The following is a 24,264-nucleotide window of genomic DNA, read 5'->3' as shown; positions in this document are numbered from 1 at the left end:
AAGTCCTCAGGTAGATGACCAGGATTGTCCGTGCCGCTCCTCATTTCACTGAATTTTCTTTATTCCCTTCATGTCTACCTTTGAATATTTATCTCCTCTAATTTGCAGTTATCTTTGGCTTGTCCGAGGTTCTGTACAGAACCATTCCTTATCCCCCTCTTAACATATGTAGGAAGAAAAAGACAAACAAAATAAATCATTGTAAATTATGGACAGAATGCAGAATTTTACTTGGGAAGCTGCATGGTTTCTCCAGACAATAGCACTTCTAATATTTTGTTTTAATGTCAGATGAGTCAGTTGTGTGATGTGATACATTAACTGCAATCCTCAAAGAACAATGCATTGATATTCAGTAATTCGTTTTTCTTGAACCAGCACTATTCAGACACTCTGGTTACTCAGCTATCAGTGAGTATCTGTCCACTAGCAAATACAAAGAGGGAATTTCAAACTAAAGTGGTAATCATTTTGTAAAATTACCAGTTGACTCACTCGGTCCTCTGTTGCATCAGATTAGCACTGAATGGTAGCTGGACTGTGTTTTATGGAGAACAGGGATGGGAGGTTCTGACCCAGATTTATGGCCTTTAAGGAGCCAACTCTGCAGGGTCAGTGGAAAGAGGAGAGCATCCCCCCCCCCCTTCTTCTTACATACATAAAAAGTGCTGAGTGTAAAACCAAGATTTACTTTGAGAATCTTAACCTTTAACGCTTCCTTTAAAGAAACATATGCTGTCCTCTTTCTTGGTACAGGGCAAAGGCAACAGTGACTGACCTTAACTAAATTATGTGTCTTAAATACACATAACCTCTGCTGTTGGGAGTTTCCAGACCCACCAAACTACCATTATGATCAGTACGTAGTATTTACGATAACACACAGCATCAATGAGCCACTAACGATGGCAACAAACAGGGCGCACGATCTAAAATAAATATTGAGTGTGCTGCAGATAGTCTTTTACTATGCCGCCTGTCTGTTTCACTGTAAGTAATGAAACAATAAAAGTTTCAGTTGAGAAACATAAGTCACGAATGAACACATGTATCGATAAGGTAAAGGTTTATGAAAACAAAGTGGCCCCTGACTTGAAAACAACTTAATTAAATGCACAGCCCCGCTTTATTAAATAAGATATGCTGCACTCTGCATAAATTCATTAATCGATAGCAAAACTGCCACACAAATATTAGAATAATTGATCCAGGATGATTCAGCAAAAGGGAGGTGTAGGGCCTTGCAGGATATTACCTCGCAATAACAGTCTCTGTGAAGGTCAGTGGATACTACAGTAATGACAAATGTCCTCTCTTTGACTCCTACTGGCCAGACTTTATTTTGGCTAGTTACAGGAAATTACTTTCTGCACCTTCCATCATCTTGCACTCACTCTGCATGCTGCGGCTTTATGGCAATGACCAATCAGGGTGTAATAAAAACAAGCTGTAACTGTCCAACCTTGTAATAAAAAGTATTCACACAACTGACACCAAACTGCTGGTTATTAAAGAAAGAGTTAGAGGCCTGGTGAAGAACACACACAGTGTGGGTCCACACTGTGCTAATGTGAGATAGTAGTGAAGTAATGGACCCAGAAAACTCCATCAGAATTTCTTGTCAGATGGTCGGATGGCTTAGGAAGCATCGGGACTATTTGTGGGACTTTTTATGGGTGTAACACGATGAAGGTCTTCCTGTAGTAATTGCCTGAAAATGTGCACCATTATCTTTATCTATATCTATTTCTATATCTAAACGTAACGGCCACCGGCTTTTTACTTTGAATGTGGCCGCTAAGAAAAGTTGAAAACATTTAATTCCTGATGTGATTGATCAGTATGTCATATGAACTACAGATTGTAGTCAGGGTAGTAAAACACTGAATTGTCACTCTCACTTACAGAGCATTACACAGTCAGATACCTACATAGTGTAGGTGTCCGACCTATTTCAATGCCTGTATTTGTCATTGCACGGCTGTACAAAGAAATTAAGTGCTTCTCCCACAGTGGTATATACTAAATAATAATGCATTAAAAAGACACCATCAACAAAGATGACAACACACACACACACACACACACACACACACACACACACACACACACACACACACACACACACACACACACACCATCAAAAAGTCTGCACATTCAGATCATTATAAAAACAAGTGTGCGTATAAAAATGTGAATTGTATTAAAAGTTTAAAATACTCTGTAAATATTGCACATAGCCCAGAATTATTGCACATACCTAGGTTATATAAACACAGCTCAGTTCTTTGATTGCACATGGATAATACATTCCTGTTTACACAGAAGTTTGGGTAAACTGTATGCACCAGGTCTGCATCTTTGTACTTCTGCTTTGAAATGTAGTGTACCAAATATTCTAAACTTCCTTCTATATATTTTTTATATATTGTGTTTTACTTTTGTAAAGCACTTTGTCTGTGTAAAGCACTATACAAATAAACTTTACTTATTTACCTGGTATCACCTAGTTTATATCTATAATCATTCTATGTATTAAATTCACGCCCTTACTGTACACACACACACACACACACACACACAGACACACACACACACAGTCTCTAAATATATTGTGCAATACATCAAATCAGTTTCCTTTATTAGCAGAATTAATGTGGAATTGATGTGAACAAATGAAAGGTTCACAACAGCTATATTAATTAAACTGTGTTTCATATTCTGACAGAAGCCAGACTCTGCTGTGCTGTTACTTCTCCAGCACCACAGTGACAAAAAAAACTTCAATACTTGTCAAGTCAAAATTGATGGAGTGCCTCTAAAAATATTTCCCAAAATATCAGCTTCCAATATCAAAAGAGCCATGTCAAAACAAAGAGAAAAAAAAAAGATTTATTTCCACTTAGAAAAGAAAGCTTTGAAAACAAAAATATCCCGTGTCCTCAAAACAACTCCTGTCCTTTGTTGCTTACAGTACTGCAGCTTTCCCAAAATAACTCCTGGGCTTTCCTGGCCTGTAGAGGTCCATGTGCTGTGTTCAGAGAGGGAGATGGAGCATGACACAGGCTGACCACGGCTGAGTGAACAGGGGGGGGCACGTCCTGGGAGTGTCCCATTCCTCTCCTCGGGGGCCACGAGGTCCAACACTGCCAGCACCCTGGCTCCAATCACTATCTGCAATACCTGTCTGCCTGCTACTGCTGTTGCTCTTGGTCCAGGTCACACTAGGATAAAGTCATAAAAAACAGCTAATGCAGCCTTACAGAGCAGCCTCAGTCTGACAATATAAGTGAGCTGCTAGGGAAAAGAACCACCATCTTTACTCTTTGAGAAATGCCTACACAAACAACAAGAAGTGTCTCCAGCAACTGGAGACTGAAACATACTCAGGAAAGACAAGACCAATGTCCTGCACCACGTGATGATACTCAGATGGCATAACATCACCAAGGTCCAAAAGGACGCTTCAGAGACAGACAGAAACCATGAATGGATTCAGGTCCAAAAGTTTAAATGTCAAACATCTGGATGGTTGGAGAGGACTGCCTGGTCTACACCAGCCAGGGGCGACTCGTGGGGGAGTCTGTCCACACTGCAGCATAATGGAAGGTAAGCATGATGCAGCGATAATAGGAGTCTCTGGTCAGGTTCCAGACAATGTGCCCATCATACCCACAGGCAGAGGACCCTGTATTGTATCCCTGTAACTGTGGCAGCACTTCTTTGGTGACTCCATGTAATACGCCAGGACTGATGAGGTTCGACTCAACATGGTTGCGTAACTATTCCCTGCCTGCTCTGTGGGAAGAATTCAGTCACTAATATATTTGTGTCTGTGTTTTCAGTTATTATCAACACTCTTCCCTTCATCAGGGTATTCGTCTGAGTCATCCACTAATTTAGAACAGACCACTGTTCAGATGAAGCAGGCCAGCTACACTGCACCACTGTGTACAGATCAATCCAAGCCAGAAAGCAATACTGAGATATCTCTGCAGCCATCTTTTCCGGTCGTTGTATGTTGCAGGAAGTGCCGCTGTCCATGGTGCTGAAAGCCTGTTCAACGCAACCTATTTCCACACATACGGGTCTACAATACATAACGTATAGGATACTTTCTCATTCTAATCTAAGATGTACTTATTTTTTAGAAGGATACGGTAATTGTACTGTTAGATATATCGATTTTTAATGCATTACATTACACATATGCTATTAAAACGATGCTTTTTGTTGCTACTATGGAATATTTTCAGTAATTTAATATATTTCTATAGCTTTTAAATGTATGTATTATGGATGGAATCTATTTCCTGAGGTGATATGCAACTTCACTTCAATGCACTGAGCTCTGCTGCACTTAATACACTGATAATCCTGTGTTTACACTAATCATTCGTTTTTTTTTGCCAAGTCTGATGAAGAAGTCACTCTGCCAAGATTAGTAAAATTACTTTGGCACATTATGAAAGACTGAAAAGTGCTTTGCTTTGTGGGGACTCTTCATCTTATACTTTTAATCATGTTTCCATGCCACAGGGTGATGTACTCCTGAAGTCCTCAAAAACCACGATGAATGACCTGTTCAGATTAACAGCCCTAATGCAGGTGTGTGTGTGTGTGTGTGTGTGTGTGTGTGTGAGAGAGAGTGCGTGCGTGCGTGCGTGCGTGTGTGTAGTCGTAGCTGCTGTTCTTCTTGAAGAAAGTCAAGAAAGTCATCTTCAAGAAAGTCAAACTATGCCTGGGACAGATATTTTAGCATGAACATGTTCGGGTCAACCAATGCCAGAAGAAAAACAGAGGAGTAGACTTCATTTATTTGTCTCTACAATGGTAACCAGGCTGCGTAGTGAGCCGTGATCGTGGCATCTCTAATTGCACTGTATACTAGTAGGTGTGTTTAATGGGAACCTGCCTGTAAGAAGCTTTTCTTTCTCCTGCAATAATGGGGATATTTGAGTGAGTTTTTATTCTAAGCACATTTAATGTTCAAGATTATCCAAACATCTACATAAAAGCACTGAGAGACTGCTTTAATGTTGCTAAATTATCCGATTAACTATATTATGTAAGGGTCTTATTGAAAACACAAAAATGGGTCTGCGGCAGCTCCTTTCAAGCTGAAGTTGGCAGTTTGAAAACTTCACGGGGATGATTATGACTATGCATAGTTTGAGACAGAAAGAAGAAGAAAGACAGCCTGCATGACTCACACCTTAACTGTTTACCATTACTATGACTCGGACTGTGGCTTTGAGTGGGGCAGGAAATGTATGTTTGCCTGGCAGATAAAATGAAATACATTTGTCATATCAGCCAGTGACCCGGTGATTCCTGAAATCAAAATGTCAAGACTTCTCATATTCCTGACTGTCTGCTGAATTAATGCAGCCCAGCCTCATTCCAGCAGCACTTACCCATAGCCTCCAGAGACACAGTGTCCTGCAGAGCATTACTACTGAGTATAACAGACAATTGTGATAAGGAGAAAAAACATGTGACACCGCAGCAACACAAAAATGCAGATGTACTCAAAGACACATGCATATTCAAATCTTACTCACCTTTATTCTCTTGACCTTAGCTCTTCAGTAGTGTCATGGCTGCAGAAAAGAGAACAAACAAGAATGAATACTTCAGCTGAAAATATGGAATCAATAAAACATCTGGCAACTATTGTAAAGTGCTGGCATCAGTGTAACGTTCATGACCATTGTCTCATGGACCAAAGCATTATCACAGGCTTTGGAGTTGTTATCCCTCCTCCTTCAGCACCCCTCTTCCTCCTCCTCCTCCTCCTCCTCCTCCTCCTCCTCCGCTCCATCTCTGTGCACCAACCTTGCCATGGCTAACAGGAAGCAGAGGGCACAGTGCTTTATTTAATTAGTCACAGCAGCTGAGTGCTCATGTGGAACCAAACAGGGGAGGCAGATTGGGGTAGTGAGATGGATAGGCACTCTTCCCACCGGGCCTTGGCTGTGCTGTCAGAGGAGCGTAGATTACATGACAGAAGGGGGATTGGGGGGGGGATGCAGGGGTGATGTGGGGTTGTGTATGGCAGGAGGATGTAAATGGCGCCTGTAGAGGGGGCTTCTTCCCAGAAAAGAAAAAAAAAAAAAGATTGCTTTCACCCCTAAAAAACCCCTGTCCTCTCCCGAAAACACTCTGTACACCGTTACTTTTGTCTAATATGCAAACAAGCTAGTAGTGGGACTGGACCGTTGTTGTTGTTGTGATGTACAGTGCCGAGTGGTTTGACTGTTTTTATTAACTGTGACAACACTCATTATTCCAAATGATTTCGGAGCTGCTATTTTTCTTCTATCTCTTCTGACAACAATCAGGTGGCCTTTTCCTCCCCGGACCAGCAGATAACCTGAGCGGTTGCAGAAGTAGCTCGGTGTGCAGCACATTCTTGATGAGTTTCCTACTGAACTCAAAAGCAAGGAAGGGACAAAAGGAGAGAAAAAAAGTTTCTCCAACAATTACCAATTCCCTTTTGTAACATAATATAACACCTTCTCATGTTGCACGTGTGTAATACATAAAATAACAAGGGAAAGCATGCAGAAAACTGCTATTTGTGTATAATTAGAGGATTTGGTGTAGTGGGGGAGCTACTGATTAATGTGATATGAGCTTTATATTCCCATTATTATCCAACTAGTGTTACTCAGCCTACCACACTGAAAAAGAGTCCCAGGGTTCACTCTTGGAGAAAACACAATAGTGAACATGTGGTTTACTGTACGGTGTTGATTCAGGCAATGCACTCGGCATTGCCTGAATAATGCGTGTGCAACTACGAAGCAGTAGTGTGCAGGGAGCTCTTTTAATTAGCACTCTTGAAGTTATTCAGTGACCCACATCTAATAATGAAGGCAACATGAATGTTCTATTTACATATCTTTAGTCAGTAATGTGTGACCGTTGGGAGCGCCCACTGGTTGAGTATGTGGTGCCAGTGAAAAGGGAGGGCATGTCAAGCTGAGTTGCCTGGGGCTGTTTTCTAAGGACCTCTCAATTCCAGCTGTAGCAATGTGGAATGGTATGTTAGTGACCTGCAGGTCTGTCAATCTGGGTTACATTATAAGAATACTGCATGCAACTTTTTAATAAGCCGTGGTCTGACAATGCCATGCAGTCCAAGAATTCCAAGAGATTTTTCAGTATGTAGTATTTAATATGGATTTCTACATTTAGGTCAATGTACTCCGAGGGCAAATCTTGTACTACTTCATAAAAAAAAAAAAAAAAAAAAAAAATAGAAAAGCAAATTTCAGAAAATAGTACAAATTTTATTTTGTTTACATCCCTGTTGGTTTGTTAGCAGTCTTTTTCGCTGACTTTGTTGGCGCCTTGCTCAGTTTGTTGGCGCGTTACTGTCACCAACAATCGATCAGCAGAACGATTGGAACTTGATCCAGACTTTCAGCTGTGAAAATGTGCTAAGGTAGCCTGGCTCCGTCTGACTATACAGTAGTATGTAATAGTAGTATGTAGACCATTTTTATGGCAGATGTTTTGACTTGTCCTGTTCAGGTGTCTTGATGATGGCTGTATAACAATTGGGGAAGGACCAGCTTTTGTGCATGCTGGTTCACCGTCATGACTTACTGAATGGAACTGAGCCATCATTAATACACTCTTACCTTACCCTACAATCAAAATGTCTGCTGGGAAAAACAACTATTCAACAATGTCGCCAGTTGGAGAGTTTCAGTGCACAAGATACGTTATATGGTGGTCAATGCTGATTGGTTAAAGCTTGCTCCAATAGTTTAGCGTGGCCGGACCCATATGTTCTGATAATGGCAGGCAATTTTAAGGGTCAATCAATTAAGATAAGGGGACAAAGAGATTTTTACAAATATGTTAAATTAACAACCTTATTAAATTGTTTTTTCATCATTTCTGTTTGCAGTTACCCAGGTTTTGGAAATGGAAATGTAAAAACAACTTTCTATCATGAGTCAAGATGGCAATTTGTACGTGTAATGGATTATATCCCAGAGGCAATAAAACATATGTGATTTAAAGGAACATACAGACACATATGAATAGGAAGCTACAAACAATTTAATTAATTTACTCAATATGCTTCCCTTCAATCCCATGTGAAACAGAGTGAGTAATATGTTCCTCACATTAAGCTGCTGTATTTCCATTGCGGTGTAGCTCGATAGACAAGATAGAAAGAGAATATAATAAGCACAGAGGTGACTTTGACTCTGGTACAGCTGTCCTTGTTTCTGTCTGTCTGCTCGAGAGTCACCTTCTCACAGCCTTAGCAAGCTAGCTTCTTCAAAACAGCACAACAGTTAGGGTGATGAGCTCCTTGGCTTGAGGCTTTAATATGATTTTAGCAACTGTCATCCATCTTTCAGTGGTGGCCTTGGCATGAAGGAGTCAGAAGAGAGAGTGAAGGGTGGGGCGTCCTTCTGCTATCAGCTTTCCGGGGCATGATATTCCCTAACCTTCCACCTTCACGGTACTTTGCCTCAGTTAAGAAGGGTTAATAAAACCGTTTTTCACATCCTGCTCCCTTTTCGGAGGGCGTGTCAAATTGTTCCTTTCCAACGATTCTTTGTCTGTGAAAGAACTGGGTCACTGAGTAGCACTCTCTTCCCGGGCCTTGTTGCTAAGGCCTGACTCCTCAGAGTCCAGGCTTTAGGGAGACAGAGGCTAGTGCGCACAAACTGAAGCCAGCTTCTGACAGGAGGAGCTGCACTTGCATGACTGCAGCCCCTCTAAACAGCACATCATGCTCAGATTACTGAACACATTTCAGAGAGGAGGTGAGGGATGAAGGCAGCGAGAGCTGTATGCACGGCACGTCTCTGCATGTGGATGGGCATTAGCGTATAACAGAGCTTCTTTCTGTGTGCCGTGGGTGTTTCCCTCTGCGTGAGACTGTGTGTTTGTGTGTGAAAGGGGTTGCTGTTGGCTTTAGCACCAGCACACACATTCAGAATTTGAGCTCCAGTGTTTGTTAAACATTATTTGCCTCTGCTGTAGAGGCAACAAAGGGAACCTACCCCATTGCAAATGAATGAGCCCAGGTCCCTCGTTATCACTGGTTATTGTTCCAATCAGGCTGGCTTTGAAAGGGGAGGCGCACTCTCCTTTGGACAGCTCATTAAGATAACACACAAACGTGGCTCCCCATCATCCTGGGTTTATTAAAGTGGGGCTCATTTCAGCTCCTTTGTCTCATGCAGGAACCTCTGCCTTTGTCAGCGCAATTGGAGCCAGATGGCAAAACAAAGCTGCCTGTCTGAATTGCTTAGAGAGTGATCTCAGAAGACAGAGCCATTAGCTTGACTTCACCAGCTCACCGCCCACAACCTCCACCTGGATCAACCAGGTGCATGGACGATGAAGCGCAGGAGTGAGAGCAGGGGGTGGCTGCAAGTAGCTGTCTTGTCACTGGACTGCGGGCATACTACAGTCTTCCAGCTCTATTCTCCTTCGCCCAGCACCTTTAGCGAGGCTGAGCTATTAAGTCGCGCTGGTTGCGGGATGGCTGACCCTGCTCCTGGCTGCACGGATCTCTCTGAAACATTCATGAGAGAGGCAGTCGAGAATAAAAGCCATCGTCCCTCCTTCACTCAGAGACTGTCCTTCACCTCTCAGCTTATTAAAATCACATGGTATTAACTTCGGCGTTCACAGAAAGGCTAAATAATTAAATCAGAATAAAGGAGTCAAATGAATAACTTTAATGACATTAACGCTTGAGGGAGAACTGCTCAGGACTGTGAGGGGGACTCACTGAGGCTGGGCAGGCAGAAGAAGCTTGCTCTGCTTGCTAATGGCAAAATTAATTCTGGCCTCATAAGGTCATATTTCCTGCTAAGCAAAATATCACCACTCCTATTATGGTAAAAGAAGCACGTGTTATTTCAAAGAAAAATATAAATACTGACAAACCTATAACTTTAATGTAAAGCAACAGAAAAAAACAAAATCTTGAATACTTTCATTGGCATTAAAGTAATTGTTGTGTTTAGGGAAATATGCTTATTCCCTTTCTTGCTGAGACTTAGACAGCAGATTGTCATCATTTATGCTTGTGCATGTGAGCAGCATGTTCCCTTAGCTAATCACCGAGACTGGAAACTGGGGGAAACAACAAGTTTGCCTGTATGCGAAGTTAAAAAAAAAAAAGTGCTTACCAGCACCTCTAAAGCTCACTAATTAGCATGTGACTGTAATATTAACAATATTAAGTGACATGTAAAAACGTTTGCAGTTTTCAGACTATTTTCTTAAGCCAGCAACTTCCTGAAGCCTTCTCGGTACAATTATGTTGCGAGGTAACCAGTGGAAACTCCAACTTCAGCTGTAGTGCTGATTAGTAAATGTTAACATGGCATGCTAATATGCTAAATTAAGGTGGTGAAAATATTAAAAAGAGATATAGCATTTACCCATATGGTATATACTGTGTGAGGTGGATCTCTGCCACCACCATATTGATGTGCTCCCTGCTCGGTGAAAATAGATAATAACAGACTTCGAATGACAGACTTTGAATATTCTAATATGAGAAATGACAAAACCAAGCAACAGGGAGTAACATTTCACAGGTGAGAAGTTATCTTGTCATATCGTACTGTTGCAAACAAGTTGAATTCAATATATAGCAGTAAATTATTTTTCTTGCAAGCTAACATGAAGGAATGAAAGGGACTGTCAATGTTACACAAAGTTAAATGCGCCATCAGGTGAAGAAAAAAACAATAAAATGTATTATGTTGAGTCAGTAAATATAAAATATTATGTCACAGAAATATTACTGTTACTATCTACATAATATGTAGGTATTTTGACATACTTCCATGATGTAGAGCGGCTTCCCTCTATCAATATGGCGGACGTATTGACATCAACGAAATGCGCAGCCGCAGCCAATGAGATCTGGGCCTGTACACGCCTGTGATGCTTAACATCACAGTGCCATTGCCAGTATGGTAGCAGAGCTGCTGGTGTGTCCACAGACTCCTGGTCTTGTTAAGTTCGTTCTCTAAATGCTCAGTTTTGACCCGTTTGAATATAAAGTAAAATTTCGTTTGGTCGTTGTCTATGCTGGGTGATTTGAACTGGTTGGATTTGAAAGAGCAGTAGCTGGGAGAATACCAGAGGTGGTGCGAGGACTATCATAAGTCTATTTATTTTGCAGGACCTGCAATTATAAAACGTAAAGCAATTTATTCTATGTAACAACAATATCATGTGAAAACGAACACATCTGAGCCAGGGCTCGACTGTATCATCGGTTCGGCTGATAAACTCGACCATTTGAGGACACTGCAGCAGCACTACTGTTAGCCTTTTATGAAACTTGTAGAACTTGTTACCATTCAATTTACAGACAAGATATATTTTACTGTTATAGCTGCAGCTTTAGGGAAACGTTTAATGTAAAACAGCGTGTTGGCATCACTAAATTAGTGCATCCCGTCTCTCTCTCTCTCTCTCTCTCTCTCTCTCTCTCTCTCTCTCTCTCTCTCTCTGCCTCCAACACTTATACACACAGAGGAAGAGTTATGCCATTGGGTAGCTGTGTTGAATGGATTCGGTGCTTGGAGCTGGTCTCATTTTTTTCGTGCACTCATGCTTCATCAGGGCACTTCAGTAAACAAACTTAACATTCAGTTGCTTGCTCTGTTGGGGCCCTACCATCCTGACACCTGCACTTCTTGTTAAAGATGGCAGACCAAACACTGCCAAATGCAAAAGATTAAACATATTTAAACATTTGAGCATCAGTTTGAGCTAAAAGATGTGAACGTTTTGTAACTGCAGCTGTTTCCTGACCACACGTGAGGCTGAGGCTTTGACCAGGTGTGGACAGACTGACCTGTCTTTGACTCCTCTTCCTCCAGCTCCTTGGCCTCTTCAGCTGTGGGAAGACAGAAGAGCCATTATCAGTGGGAGCCACCTCACAAAGACAGCCACAGAATGTAGTCACTTCATCACAAGCCTGTGGTGAGCTGATCCTTCACAGCTCAAAGGACAAGCTGTGATGAGAGAGCTATATGACGATGAAGCTCCACACAATGGGACCCCCACCACATCACACACACACACACACACACACACACACACACACACACACACACACACACAGACACAGAGCCATATCCACCCTTTAACCTCCTATCCAGCCCTTTCACAAAGACAGTAATCACATTAGGCTTTAGCTGCGGGCTCTCTGAAAACCCACTGTCAACAGAGTTAGGGAGGCTACCCAATGATGGCTGTCACACTTACATACACACGTGGCATACATGTGCATGTGCGCACACACACACAACCTAAAAATAGCCTGGGACTGAGTATCCAAGTGGTGGATATTTCTTCTGTGACGACATTCTCATCACAATCAGGCTCGAGATCCACCATTTAGAGGCTGATGCATTAGATTAAACTGACAATTGAACAAAATTAAATGTCAAAGCAACACAATTTACATGTTTATATTCCCTCACGATTGTCTGATCTTCCTCGACTTTGACAGCAGAGACTGTAATCCTCGAGGGAAATTAAGTAAAAACAGCAGAACGTGTTGAGTTTCCAGATTCAAACAGCCTGTATATGCATTAAAATATACCCACACCACATTCCTTCATTTTGGTTTCACTGTGTCTATTAGAAATTTTTAATTTTTAAACACATTTTACTGTATTATACTCTGTATATGGCTGCAGATTATTACCAAACATTAGTCAGACCAACATATGGCTCTGGCCAGCCAGCTTCACAGTTTTGGGGGGGGCATTTAGACCATCTGCAAACAAGAGCATATTTTGTTGCCAACTTTGAACTGGATGTCAACAATACAGTTAACCTGTTAATGCGTACATCTTTGAGAGAAAAATCCACAAAAGCACCTTGGAAAAAAAAAGTCAAACATACAACTACTTCAGAACCATCCTCAGAACTGCAGTGTTAAATTAACACAGGTGTGTGTGAGCCCGTTTACATTTACTGCTTCATTTAACACCTCCAACAATCCTACCTCTGAGGCAGCAGCGGAAATACCTTGAGGGACAGGGCAATCGTAGGAGAGTGAGACTCATTTAAAAGGTGCCTTAAAGTCAGGGTGAAGATGAGGGCATCCACAGAGAAGGGAGTGAGACCTGCCTCCCTTGTACATTGACTGTTACAATTTTATGCCCCTATTGGTTGCTTTCCAAACGCGTGGGGATAAAAAAAGAGGGTGGTTATGGCTTAAGTGCAAAAGCTGGACAACACACATAAAAGACGAGAGTCGGGGGACAGAAACAGCTGTTCATTGAAGCCGGGAGACTGTTACTGTTCCTCATCATCCTGCCTTCTGTCTCTGTGTTTTCTGATCCAGAAGCGTTGCAGCAATGCTGCTAAACCTTTTCAAACACTGCTGTGGTGTCATCAGTGATTCAAAGGTAAGCAAAAGCAAATGGTCCCAGTTAGTAAACCTATAGTGCTATAAATACACTGATTAGTGGCCTAATTCATTCATTCCTGCAACCTAGAAACAGCATAGCTTTCTTCTTTGTAAAACCTCTTTGCTTATTAGGACATAAGGCTTAATGAAAGCTGCATTTTGTGCTGCGTCGGTTTGAATTAATTTTCTCTTCGTTTGAATTTCATCTCTTGGTGACACAAATGAAAACAAATTCTTGTTTTATTTACTGTCTTGATATCCATAAGAAGATATTTTTGTGGTTTAAGTACTAAAGAACAACCCAATATAGTTTTACATCTCCGCCCTTAAGCTTCTCTCTGGAGTTCTCCGAATAAAAGGCTGTTTTGTGTCTGTTTCTTTAAGACCATTAATATCAATGACCCTCTCTTCTGATTGGCTGACTGTTTTCCGAGGATGCATGCCCATAGCTTGGCTCCGCCAGTTTTCTCTGTGTTCATAGCCTGGAAACCCTGTTTGCATGAAGGTTTACTCAGCTCTTCTAAAGGACAGGCATGTGGGGAAGGCTCAGTGCGATGACGAAGTTGTCCTAACAGTGGTAGAGTCTTGGTGCACAATGTAAGTTATATGGTGGTCAATGCTGACTGGTTAAAGACCATTTCAATAGTTTCAAAAATAACTCTACACCCATTAGGATGCAACGACTCTAAACAATAGCCAACGGTGCGTGGCCAAACCCTTATGTCCATCCAGTGAATTTGGGTCTAAAAATAGTGGAATAGCACGCCCAGGCAAAACACAGGTTTTCTTTAGGCTTGTAGCTTGCTACTCTCCCCCATGAATTGCTTGACGTTTTCTTTCACATAAGAGGTGGGACAGTGGGCTGTCCTGAGGGCAGACATATGACATGACATGACGTGTCGCATGAGTTTGTGACACCAAAAACTCACTGACTTCCAAAAGGCTCATCCAAACCAGCTGCTGAATATGAGCTGTGTTTTGACACTTTCACAGTATTCATAAAAACCTGCTTTAATATCAAAAAACAAATGGAATACAACTTGGGACATTTAAAATATATGTCTGATGAACAGCTGTTTTTGGCCAGTATTTGGGTCAGAGATTAAACAAATGCCAGTTTTTATTTTATTATTTTCTAGCCAGACTTGGAATAAAAATACATCTATTCGTCTGTTATTTCATGTGAGTCATGTGCACACAAAGCCGGTCAATGATAGCGTTTGGCCCGGGGTAAACCTGTTTTTCCTGAGGGTTCACCCCAGTCAAACATGTGCTCCACAGGGAAAACACCGCTTCCCTCACAACTTTCATCTATCACACTGGGGGGATCTGTCCCATGTCGTGAACACGCCATCCCAAGAGTAGGTTTGATTAAATCACATGGTTATCTGAATGTAAAATGAGCTTTGGAGAACTGGATCAGTGGCCCTGGATAGGTCATTCAAAGCATATATTAGATACGTAGCTGCAGTCATTATGTAAAGAAGGCGGAGGAGACGGATGAATGAAAAAATACAATATCGGAGAGAACAGAGCCGTGCTGGTGTTGAGATACAACACTGCCTGTGGAATTGAGCTTTCACTTCCAACTGCAGCACCACAAGCTGCTCTGCTCGGCTATGATACACATTCTGCTGCTCCACATACATTATGACAGGGAAGAAAAATGACTTACTCACTTCTCCACTTTTACTGACCCCGCCACGCTCGCTACACAGACACAGTGAAGACAGAGTCAACTTCAATCTGGCCATTCCCGGGAACACCATTAAAAGATAAGACAACCACAATTAGGTTGCACTTTCCTGCTTCCTGCCCTCCCCACAGCTCCGGATATGTGCATAGCAATCCTATTTTAAGCCCCCCTACATCTGTATTCATACAGTATCACTCTATCAGGAGTATAAGAGTCTGCATGATATGTGAATAAGTCGGCGTTCCCACTCTTCAGGTTCGTGCTTGGAAAACACCAAAGACTCCAAAAGCATTGCTGGTGGGGGACAAAATAAGACCTAACATTTCAATAAGGCGGACAGTGGATGACCACATAATCAATCCCGCCTTCAGTGTTAGGGGCTGCAGGCGAGACAAGCAGCTCCTCATCCAGCCCAGTGAACAAAAAGGCCCCACAACCCCTCAGAGCCCTTTGCCCGTGGGAGGAACCACATTATATTTCTCTCTTTCCATTTCATTTGATTTCATATGTTTCATGGAGCTATTTACTCTTTCCTCTGAGTCTGTGTCACTTCCATATTTATTTTTAAACCTCTGGGCCCTGGTGCAGACACTGGCTGACCTTTATTTAAATGTCTCCTCCACTCTGAGCGGATCTCATTACAGCCGAGCTGGTGGCTTTGCACTATCTATCTCATTTCAAAACTTTTTCTCTTTGCACTTGCGGCGATCCTCAGCTATTCCGCAACGCTAATTATTGGACCCGAGTAATGATGTTCCTCCCTGCCGCAGATATGTGTCCCACCATCCGAGATCCTGCCTATACGCATTAAGCAGAACTCCCTCTGGATTCTCAAAGTTCCTTGAGCAGTTAACATCTCATCACTGCTCTCTCTCTCTCTCTCTCTCTCTCATTGTGCCTCCCACATGATCCAGGCAACACGTAGCAGTTATGCATATCATCTACTGGCCCACTATGTGAAGGGGTTTAAGGAATCGTCCTGCATTCTAATGAAGGCCCCAAGAAGGGTTGAAAGAGCCTGAGCGCATCATAGGTTAACATCCATTATTCAGCAGGCCCTTGAACTGTGTACGCAGCAGGGCAACACGGTCCGAGAAAAAAAACAAAACTGGAAATTATTCCATTACTTTATTCCACTTTTTTGTGCATATAGCTCCAAAGTCGCCACTGCTCAGAGACTCACATTTCATATTGCTCCTAATAAAGCCCCACAACATGCTTTTATCTGACCTTGAGGCTTCAACACAGAAATCCATGCGAGTCATCACCAATGAATTGTAAGAATACACACTGCTGTTGAATGTGCAGAGCCACCACTCGCCTCTCTCTTCCACTCCCCGTACCTTCTCTCCTGGCCTCCTCGCAGCTCTCCTTGATCTTCCTGCGGCAGACAGCAGCCAGGGCAATGAGCAGCACCAGCAGACACACGGCCAGGCCAACAGTTACCCACAGAGCCACTGGGGGGAACGCGATGTTCTGACCTGAAGCAGAAAGGGCACACGGAGAGAGAGAGAGAGAGAGAGAGAGAGAGAGAGAGAGAGAGAGAGAGAGACAGAACGAGAGAGAGAGAGAGACAGAACGAGAGAGAGAGAGAGAGGGGGGGGGGGCAGAGGAGGGAGAACCTCATTATTCACTCCTGCACAGCTAAAATAAGAGCGCAACTGTCACCGCTGTATCCATCACTATTATTCTGCCATTTGACAATTTCGCTGTTCGACTACCTTGTCGTAAAAATTCGGAATTATCTAGACTGCCGAACTATAACAGCACAACGTGATGACACTGATGATGATTATTGCCATCATCGTCAGCGTCGTCACATCCACACGGGATGAGATTTGACTTTCACAAACAGTGGGACTGTCAGAGGAAATAGAAATGAGCCTGAACCTTTGCTTGATGTGAACAGGGCTTCTTTACTCGTGTCCAATTAAGACACTTGAGTCCTTCAATTGAGTCCAGATGGCAGATAGCTTAGCAGTCACACAAGACTGTGTTGTCGTTTCACTCAAACAGCATTGGCACAGCTTTCCGAGGATGCTGGCACCAACTATCCCTCCCCCTGCCGTCTGCTGCACGTTGCTCAGATGTGAGAAGCTCTGATGCCTTTGCTTTAATATTCCATAACTTCTTAATGTCCCCAACATCATTAATAGTCTGACATAGTCTGATTAATTCAACATTTAGAAATAAACAAGAAGCAAGAAGGCTAGTAAATGTATTTCTCAAATTTGACTTTATATATCTACATAAAATGTGCCTTTCTAACTGTAAATATTAAGATAGCAGGCAGCACGACACTCAAATCACTTTGCAGACAATTAGCCATTAAAGTTAGTGACAGCATCCTGACAAACTGCAAACTGGTGGGGAGAAATAAAAACTGGTCAGCAGGACAAAAAAAAAAAAAAAGAAAGATATCAGACAGCCAAATTTCCCTGGGGTATTCCAACTGAACAGAGGGAGAAGAAAAGAAAACAGCAGAGCCACTAAATATCTGTGAGCCTGGCTGTAGCACAAACAAGCCTCCTTCAGAGAGTGCCCGCTCTCGGCTGTAAAAAAAAAAAAAAAAAAAAAAAAAAAAAAAAAAAAAAAAAGGCTGAAAAATGACTGGCATTGGAAAGACGTACTGATGAAGCATCTGTAAGGACTTGGCATCAGCTATGAAGACAGGCAGACAGGCTATAATAGAACCCAGCCAAGACGGAGGGCAAATAGAGGCGTCTTCAATTGTCAGATGGAAATACAGTCCATCTGATACTATGAAACAAATGTACCCGATATCAAAAAAAATACTTTTAGGGATGACAATATCATTTGGTGACAACTAATAGATGGACTGCCGTGACATTTCTGATTCCACAACAATGAATCCGAATTACATTGGGGAGCAGGTGGATAGCTCCATGACTTTTCTCCAGAAAACAACTATTAAAAGGGATGACATTTTGCACATGTTCAACCCTTATGTTTTCCTCAAATGCCATCATCAGGTAAAATGTTCAATCCGAGCAAGTTTTTAGCGTAGGGATTAAAAATACCTGCAAAACCGCACAGAGCCAACTGGCAAAGGTTACCATGCTAACAAGCTCAAATAAAATGTGTACATTGTAATCATTACACTTACTGAACATTAGCACTTTCCACTGTGAACATATTAGCATGCTGACATTAGCATGGCTGTAGCCTCTTAGTCTTGTTATTGCTTCCCCGATGTTTGTCTCAACAGCTCCCTGGTTACTTCATTATGCTAAATGGCAACAATAGATTAAAAACAATCACTACTAATAGATGCATTTGTTGCAAGGACAGATAATAATGTAACTTAATTCATGTAACTGAATGTAATTTTAAGGTCACCCTTATCAGTTTACCCCCCCCTCTCTCTCTCTCTCTCTCCATACATATATATATATATATATATATATATATATACATATATAGTGGTGTGAAAAAGTGTTCCTTTCTGATTTCCAATTTTTTTGCATGTCTGTCACACTTAAATGTTTCAGATCATCAAACAAATTTAAATATTAGTCAAAGATAACACAAGTAAACACAAAATGCAGTTTTTAAATGAAGGTTTTTATTATTAAGGGAGGAAAAAAAATCCAAACCCACATGGCCCTGTGTGAAAAAGTGTTTGCCCCCTCCTGTTAAAACATAACTTAACTGTGGTTTATCACACCTGAGTTCAATTTCTTTAGCCACACCCAGGCCTGATTACTGACACACCTGCTCGCAATCAAGAAATCACTGAAATAGGACCTGAAGTGAAGTAGACCAAACGATCCTCAAAAGCTAGACATCATGCCGAGATCCAAAGAAATTCAGGAACAAATGAGAAAGAAAGTAATTGAGATCTATCAGTATGGAAAAGGTTATAAAGCCATTTCTAAAACTTTGGGACTCCAGCGAACCACAGAGAGAGCCATTATCCACAAATGGAGAAAACATGGAACAGTGGTGAACCTTCCCAGGAGTGGCCGGCCGACCAAAATTACCCCAAGAGTGCAGCGACGACTCATCCGAGAGGTCACAAAAGACCCCACAACAATATCCAAAGAACTGCAGGCCTCACTTGCCTCAGTTAAGGTCAGTGTTCATGACTCCACCATAAGACAGAGACGGGGCACAAATGGCTGCATGGCAGAGTTCCAAGACCAAAACCACAGCTGAGCGCAAAAAACATTAAGGCTCGTCTCATTTTTGCCAGAAAACATCTTGATGATCCCCAAGACTTTTGGGAAAATACTCTGTGGACTGACGAGACAAAAGTTGAACTTTTTGGAAGGTGTGTGTCCCATTACATCTGGCGTAAAAGTAACACCGCATTTCAGAAAAAGAATTTTTTTTTTTTGGTACACGGTAGAATTCATGGTTCCATTTATCACAGCAAGTCTTCCAGCTCCTGAAGCAGCAAAACAGCCCCAGACCATCACACTACCACCACATTTTACTGTTGGTATGATGTTCTTTTTCTGTTACTTTTACGCCAGATGTAATGGGACACACACCTTCCAAAAAGTTCAACTTTTGTCTCGTCAGTCCACAGAGTATTTTCCCAAAAGTCTTGGGGATCATCAAGATGTTTTCTGGCAAAAATGAGACGAGCCTTAATGTTCTTTTTGCTCAGCGATGGTTTTGGTCTTGGAACTCTGCCATGCAGCCATTTTTGTCCAGTCTCTTTCTTATGGTGGAGTCATGAACACTGACCTTAACTGAGGCAAGTGAGGCCTGCAGTGCTTTGGATGTTGTCGTGGGGTCTTTTGTGACCTCTCAGATGAGTCGTCGCTGTGCTCTTGGGGTAATTTTGGTCGGCCGGCCACTCCCGGGAAGGTTCACCACTGTTCCATGTTTTCTCCATTTGTGGATAATGGCTCTCTCTGTGGTTCGCTGGAGTCCCAAAGCTTTAGAAATGGCTTTATAACCTTTTCCAGACTGATAGATCTCAATTACTTTCTTTTTCATTTGTTCCTGAATTTCTTTGGATATCGGCATGATGTCTAGCTTTTGAGGATCTTTTGGTCTACTTCACTTCAGGTCCTATTTCAGTGATTTCTTGATTGAGAGCAGGTGTGTCAGTAATCAGGCCTGGGTGTGGCTAGAGAAATTGAACTCAGGTGTGATAAACCACAGTTAAGTTATGTTTTAACAGGAGGGGGCAAACACTTTTTCACACAGGGCCATGTGGGTTTGGATTTTTTTTTTTCTCCCTTAATAATAAAAACCTTCATTTAAAAACTGCATTTTGTGTTTACTTGTGTTATCTTTGATTAATATTTACATTTGTTTGATGATCTGAAACATTTAAGTGTGACAGACATGCAAAAAAAATTGGAAATCAGGAAGAGGGCAAACACTTTTTCACACCACTGCATATATATTTCAAGAGGATCTCTCAATACACAGGGCACTATAAAGAGTCTGGTGGTGCTGCTACTGCAAAGCAGGATAAACAACCAAATGTCACACAGAAAGGATAAAATCTGGAAAGTCAATCTTGTCATTTTGATGAAGCTGCGTAGGCCTCCCCAGGCTAGTCATGACTGATGATGCTGTGGCTCGCTGTCCACCGAGCCCTTCACCCTGCTATATTTAAAGAATGACCATCTGAAAGCAGCTTCGTCCCAACAGCGAAAAAACCCCAAACATGTATGAAAGAGGAACAATCACACACGAGCTGTTCACGTCTCATGAAAACAGAAAAGTCACGAATTCGTGTAGCTTTTTGTGACGAGTAAAGAAGGTGCAGGGCTCTTTGTTTTCACGGTCTTTCTCATTCTCTTTTTATTCTCACACCTTCCCACCACTCTCTCCCTCCCTCAAGGCAGACTGATAAAGACAAATGCCATAGTCGGCTATCATTGCAACGCCAGGGCCCGAAGGGCTGCAGGATCATATTTTTCTTTTTCTCTTGTTTGATGATGTGATTTTGTTTTCTTCAGAAATAGATTTGTCTCTAATGGCTCTGTTTACCTATCCTCTCTTTCCCCTTTTCCCTATTCCCTCTGTGCAAGGCTAAGGATGGAGTGCTTTGGGCTGCACTGTCACATTTACCTGGAGTCTGCAGACTTGAGAGCTGCACCATACAAGGCAAACTTCACAGTGTTTTCTAAATACCGTAAATGTGCAGCACTCATCAAAATACACATTTTTAAAAGTTGTATAACTTAATTAATATAATCTAAAAACTTTGCAGTGAACACAGTTGGAAATATAAAGCTTGCCCGCATTAGGCTTACGTGATATGATAGAGTCAGACAATCATATTACCAGACCTAAATGCCACACACTCATCAGGGTTCCTTGTCTGTATTTATATCTTTCCACTTTTGCTGATGCCAACACACAATGTCAGTTTAACAGTAAACATAAGATGGATAGTATGTACCCCGTCAGTGCCCATAAAATCAAGCTGTCCACATACTAGATCTTTTCTTTTGTTGTTATATTACCACATGAAAGCCCGGAGTTATGATGAAATTCTTCACATTTCAGCACATTTAAACTCCACGCAGCATATACGAGTTTGGTTTTTATTGGATTCTGTGTTTGATGTGTGTCAGTGAAGCTGGACAGTTCAGCAGCACCATTATGTTCCATTAATCCATCCCTGCTGCTGTATTTTGACATCAGCAGTTACAATCATTACTTTCACATTTATATCTATAATTTCTGGCCATATAAAACATCAATGTAATTATTCTGCAGACATAAAAAAAATGACAGCAAGTAAATTAAAGCAGATCTGCAATCTCTAATCTTGAAATTTGCAGAAGAATTTACTTCCAGTGTGATGTGATCAAGAACCAACAGCTCCTGGAATTATTGTTATTAATTGATAAGATGTCGCTGTCATGTGCTGTGGCCCCAGGAGGGCCTCAATCTACAGATGTCTGAATGTGTCGAGGTCACATCTCCCTCATAAACTACTGCTAAATGCAGTTTGTGGACATAACTGCAAGAATACCTGCAAAATACAACACAAATCCCATACAATAGCTTCTTTATAATGCTCTAATTTCCTGAAAATGTCTGAGGGGCACTTTGTTAACACTGCGACCGTTTGAGAGGCCATACAAATGTGCTGCTGTTGTTTTCTTTTCTATTACATATAAGTTGTGGTGTGCTAGTGTGTCCATCCCTTGTAGCTTTTTTTGTTGAGCGCCATCAAATTTCTTTAAAAAATAACATGATGAAAAAGGTAAAACTGGTTGCGATAAATGTAACTTCCTTCAATGTTTGCAACATATTTTATATGTCACAGTGACCACACCTGGAGCGTATCCTTAACTGTTACTGCTTTTACGAGGCGGTGCTTCACTGTTGGTGTTTTGTGTACCATAGGAGGCCGCAGAAGACTGCTCAGGTAAAAATAGATATTTAATGGGGGCAGGCAAGAGAATGATAAAACACCACCTCCATATGGAGCCTCCAACACAAGGTGCATTGCCAGTGAGAAATGAGTCTCCCTGAGTCTCTGGAAGACACTATAGGGGACTCGCAAGGGGCCAGCTTAGGTATTGTTTGGGCTTCAGTGAATGCGAGAGCCAAGATTTGCAGGCATTTTTACAAGCCTGAGTGTTTTCTCTCCAGCACCTTTGGTGGAATAAAGTGCTCCTAAGACTCCCTTGCCTGTCATCTTGGTTCTGCAACGTGAAGACGGTGGAGATCAAAGCTGCTTTCTCTCCAACTGTCACCCCAGTTTTACCTGCCTAGAAGAAACCTAGCCTCTTAAGCTGTGACCAAAGGAGAATAATGTCCCTTGACAGAGGGATAGCTTCAGGCTAAAAAGAGCCTCAAGGCTCATTGCAGACAAGCTGCAGGGATGAGGAAGAGGAGAGGACGAGTCAATTAGGTTTTTCTTTCATTGTAAGGATGAACAAGCTGACCTTATCCTGCACAGTTGTGAAATAAGAGGAAGAGAGAGGGGGGACCTGTAGTGGAGCAGTGTTGATCACAGAGGAGCGAGCTGGACTAGGGGCTAGCCTAGGGGTTGAGCAGCAGCCGGGCCCAGCCCTGCTGGAGGGCCTATACAGCCCTGGAGACCGTGGAGCCACAGCCAAACCCAGGACTGGAAATGGGCTTATACATCTCTCTAACAAGGAGATAAAGACATTCATTCACACAATACAGTAAGACAGGGAAGACACAGTAAAATGTATCAGATATAAAACTCAGTGAGACAAAACAGGAGCTCACACTTAAATCACATTCACCCGACACTGGTGAGGTGATTGATGCATACTACCTCAGCGAGTGCAAACAGACTCGCCGACGTTCACTTTCTGTGTAACAAAGCCTCATCTCGCATGAAAGAGATCGGCAGAAACAATAACAGCAGGGCTGATGGAAAGAAGATGGCCTCGGTGTCAGAGGACACGGATTAGCCAGCATCCAAAACATGAGCATGAATATTAGGATTACATTGATGACATTGACTTTGAATTTGTTTTAGCTTCAGTTTCAATTACAAGCCTTTATTATCAACCTCGGAGGTGTCCATCAAAACCGTGAGAACCCTTCCCCACTCAGCCCCAGCATGAAAAGCTTGTGACCACACAGGCACGCCAGCTGTTCTTGCAATATTTCTCGGAAAACCTCTCCTCGCTGGGAGAGGACAAGGAGCTGACTTGTAGAGGGAAAACTTGGCAAACTGAGATGGATGGCGACAGGTTTTTGTCCTGTCAGCATCTTTGCTCAGAGCCTTCTCTCTTTTTTGCATTTCAATAAATAGCTTTTCAGTGAGATGCTACCTCACTGTCTTATTGGCATGCAGAGAGGCAATGCCCTCGTCTCTAGGACGACCTAGCGCCCATTTACTTACACAATTTGTCTGACATTATTGCCCATCCCTTGACGCCATGGGCTTGTGGCAAACACGAGTGTGTGATGTGCAGACGTGCACATTAAAGCAGAGTAATAGCTCTGCATTTACAGGAATAAAGTTTTCTAACAGCCCTCTTTTTTTCTCAGCGGGAGAACTATAAAAGCCATCTGGTGGTGGTGGTGGTGGTGGGGGAGGGGGGAGAGAAGTGGAGGGGGCATGCTCTAGTAAGGTGGATGAGTTAATGGGTCAGTGAAGGTTGAAGGGATTAGGTAAAGGGGTGAGTGACCAAAAAACCTGAGT

At 42.2% G+C, this 24,264-nt stretch overlaps 1 protein-coding gene across 2 annotated transcripts in view; it reads right to left on the bottom strand.

The window, feature by feature from the left end:
- Positions 1-24,264, bottom strand: part of cd276 (CD276 molecule) — a 68,755-nt gene that overhangs the window by 7,897 nt on the left and 36,594 nt on the right. Inside the window, exons 5-7 of one of the 2 annotated variants that reach the window (XM_069174335.1) lie at positions 16,475-16,612; positions 11,867-11,908; positions 5,565-5,603 (exon numbers count right to left, since the gene is read on the bottom strand). In XM_069174335.1, coding sequence (XP_069030436.1) covers positions 5,581-5,603; positions 11,867-11,908; positions 16,475-16,612 — 203 coding nt within the window. In that variant the 3' untranslated portion in view covers positions 5,565-5,580. Of the gene's footprint in view, positions 1-5,564; positions 5,604-11,866; positions 11,909-16,422; positions 16,613-24,264 lie in introns of those variants that run through there. The other variant, XM_069174336.1, reaches the window with a different exon arrangement.

Source organism: Embiotoca jacksoni, unplaced genomic scaffold, assembly GCF_022577435.1.
Source record: "Embiotoca jacksoni isolate LCO1_2020_lvr unplaced genomic scaffold, fEmbJac1.0.p SCAF_6, whole genome shotgun sequence".
NCBI lineage: Eukaryota > Metazoa > Chordata > Actinopteri > Embiotocidae > Embiotoca > Embiotoca jacksoni.
Note: the sequence above shows the minus strand (reverse complement) of the source record. Positions and strands in the feature narration are given on the sequence as shown.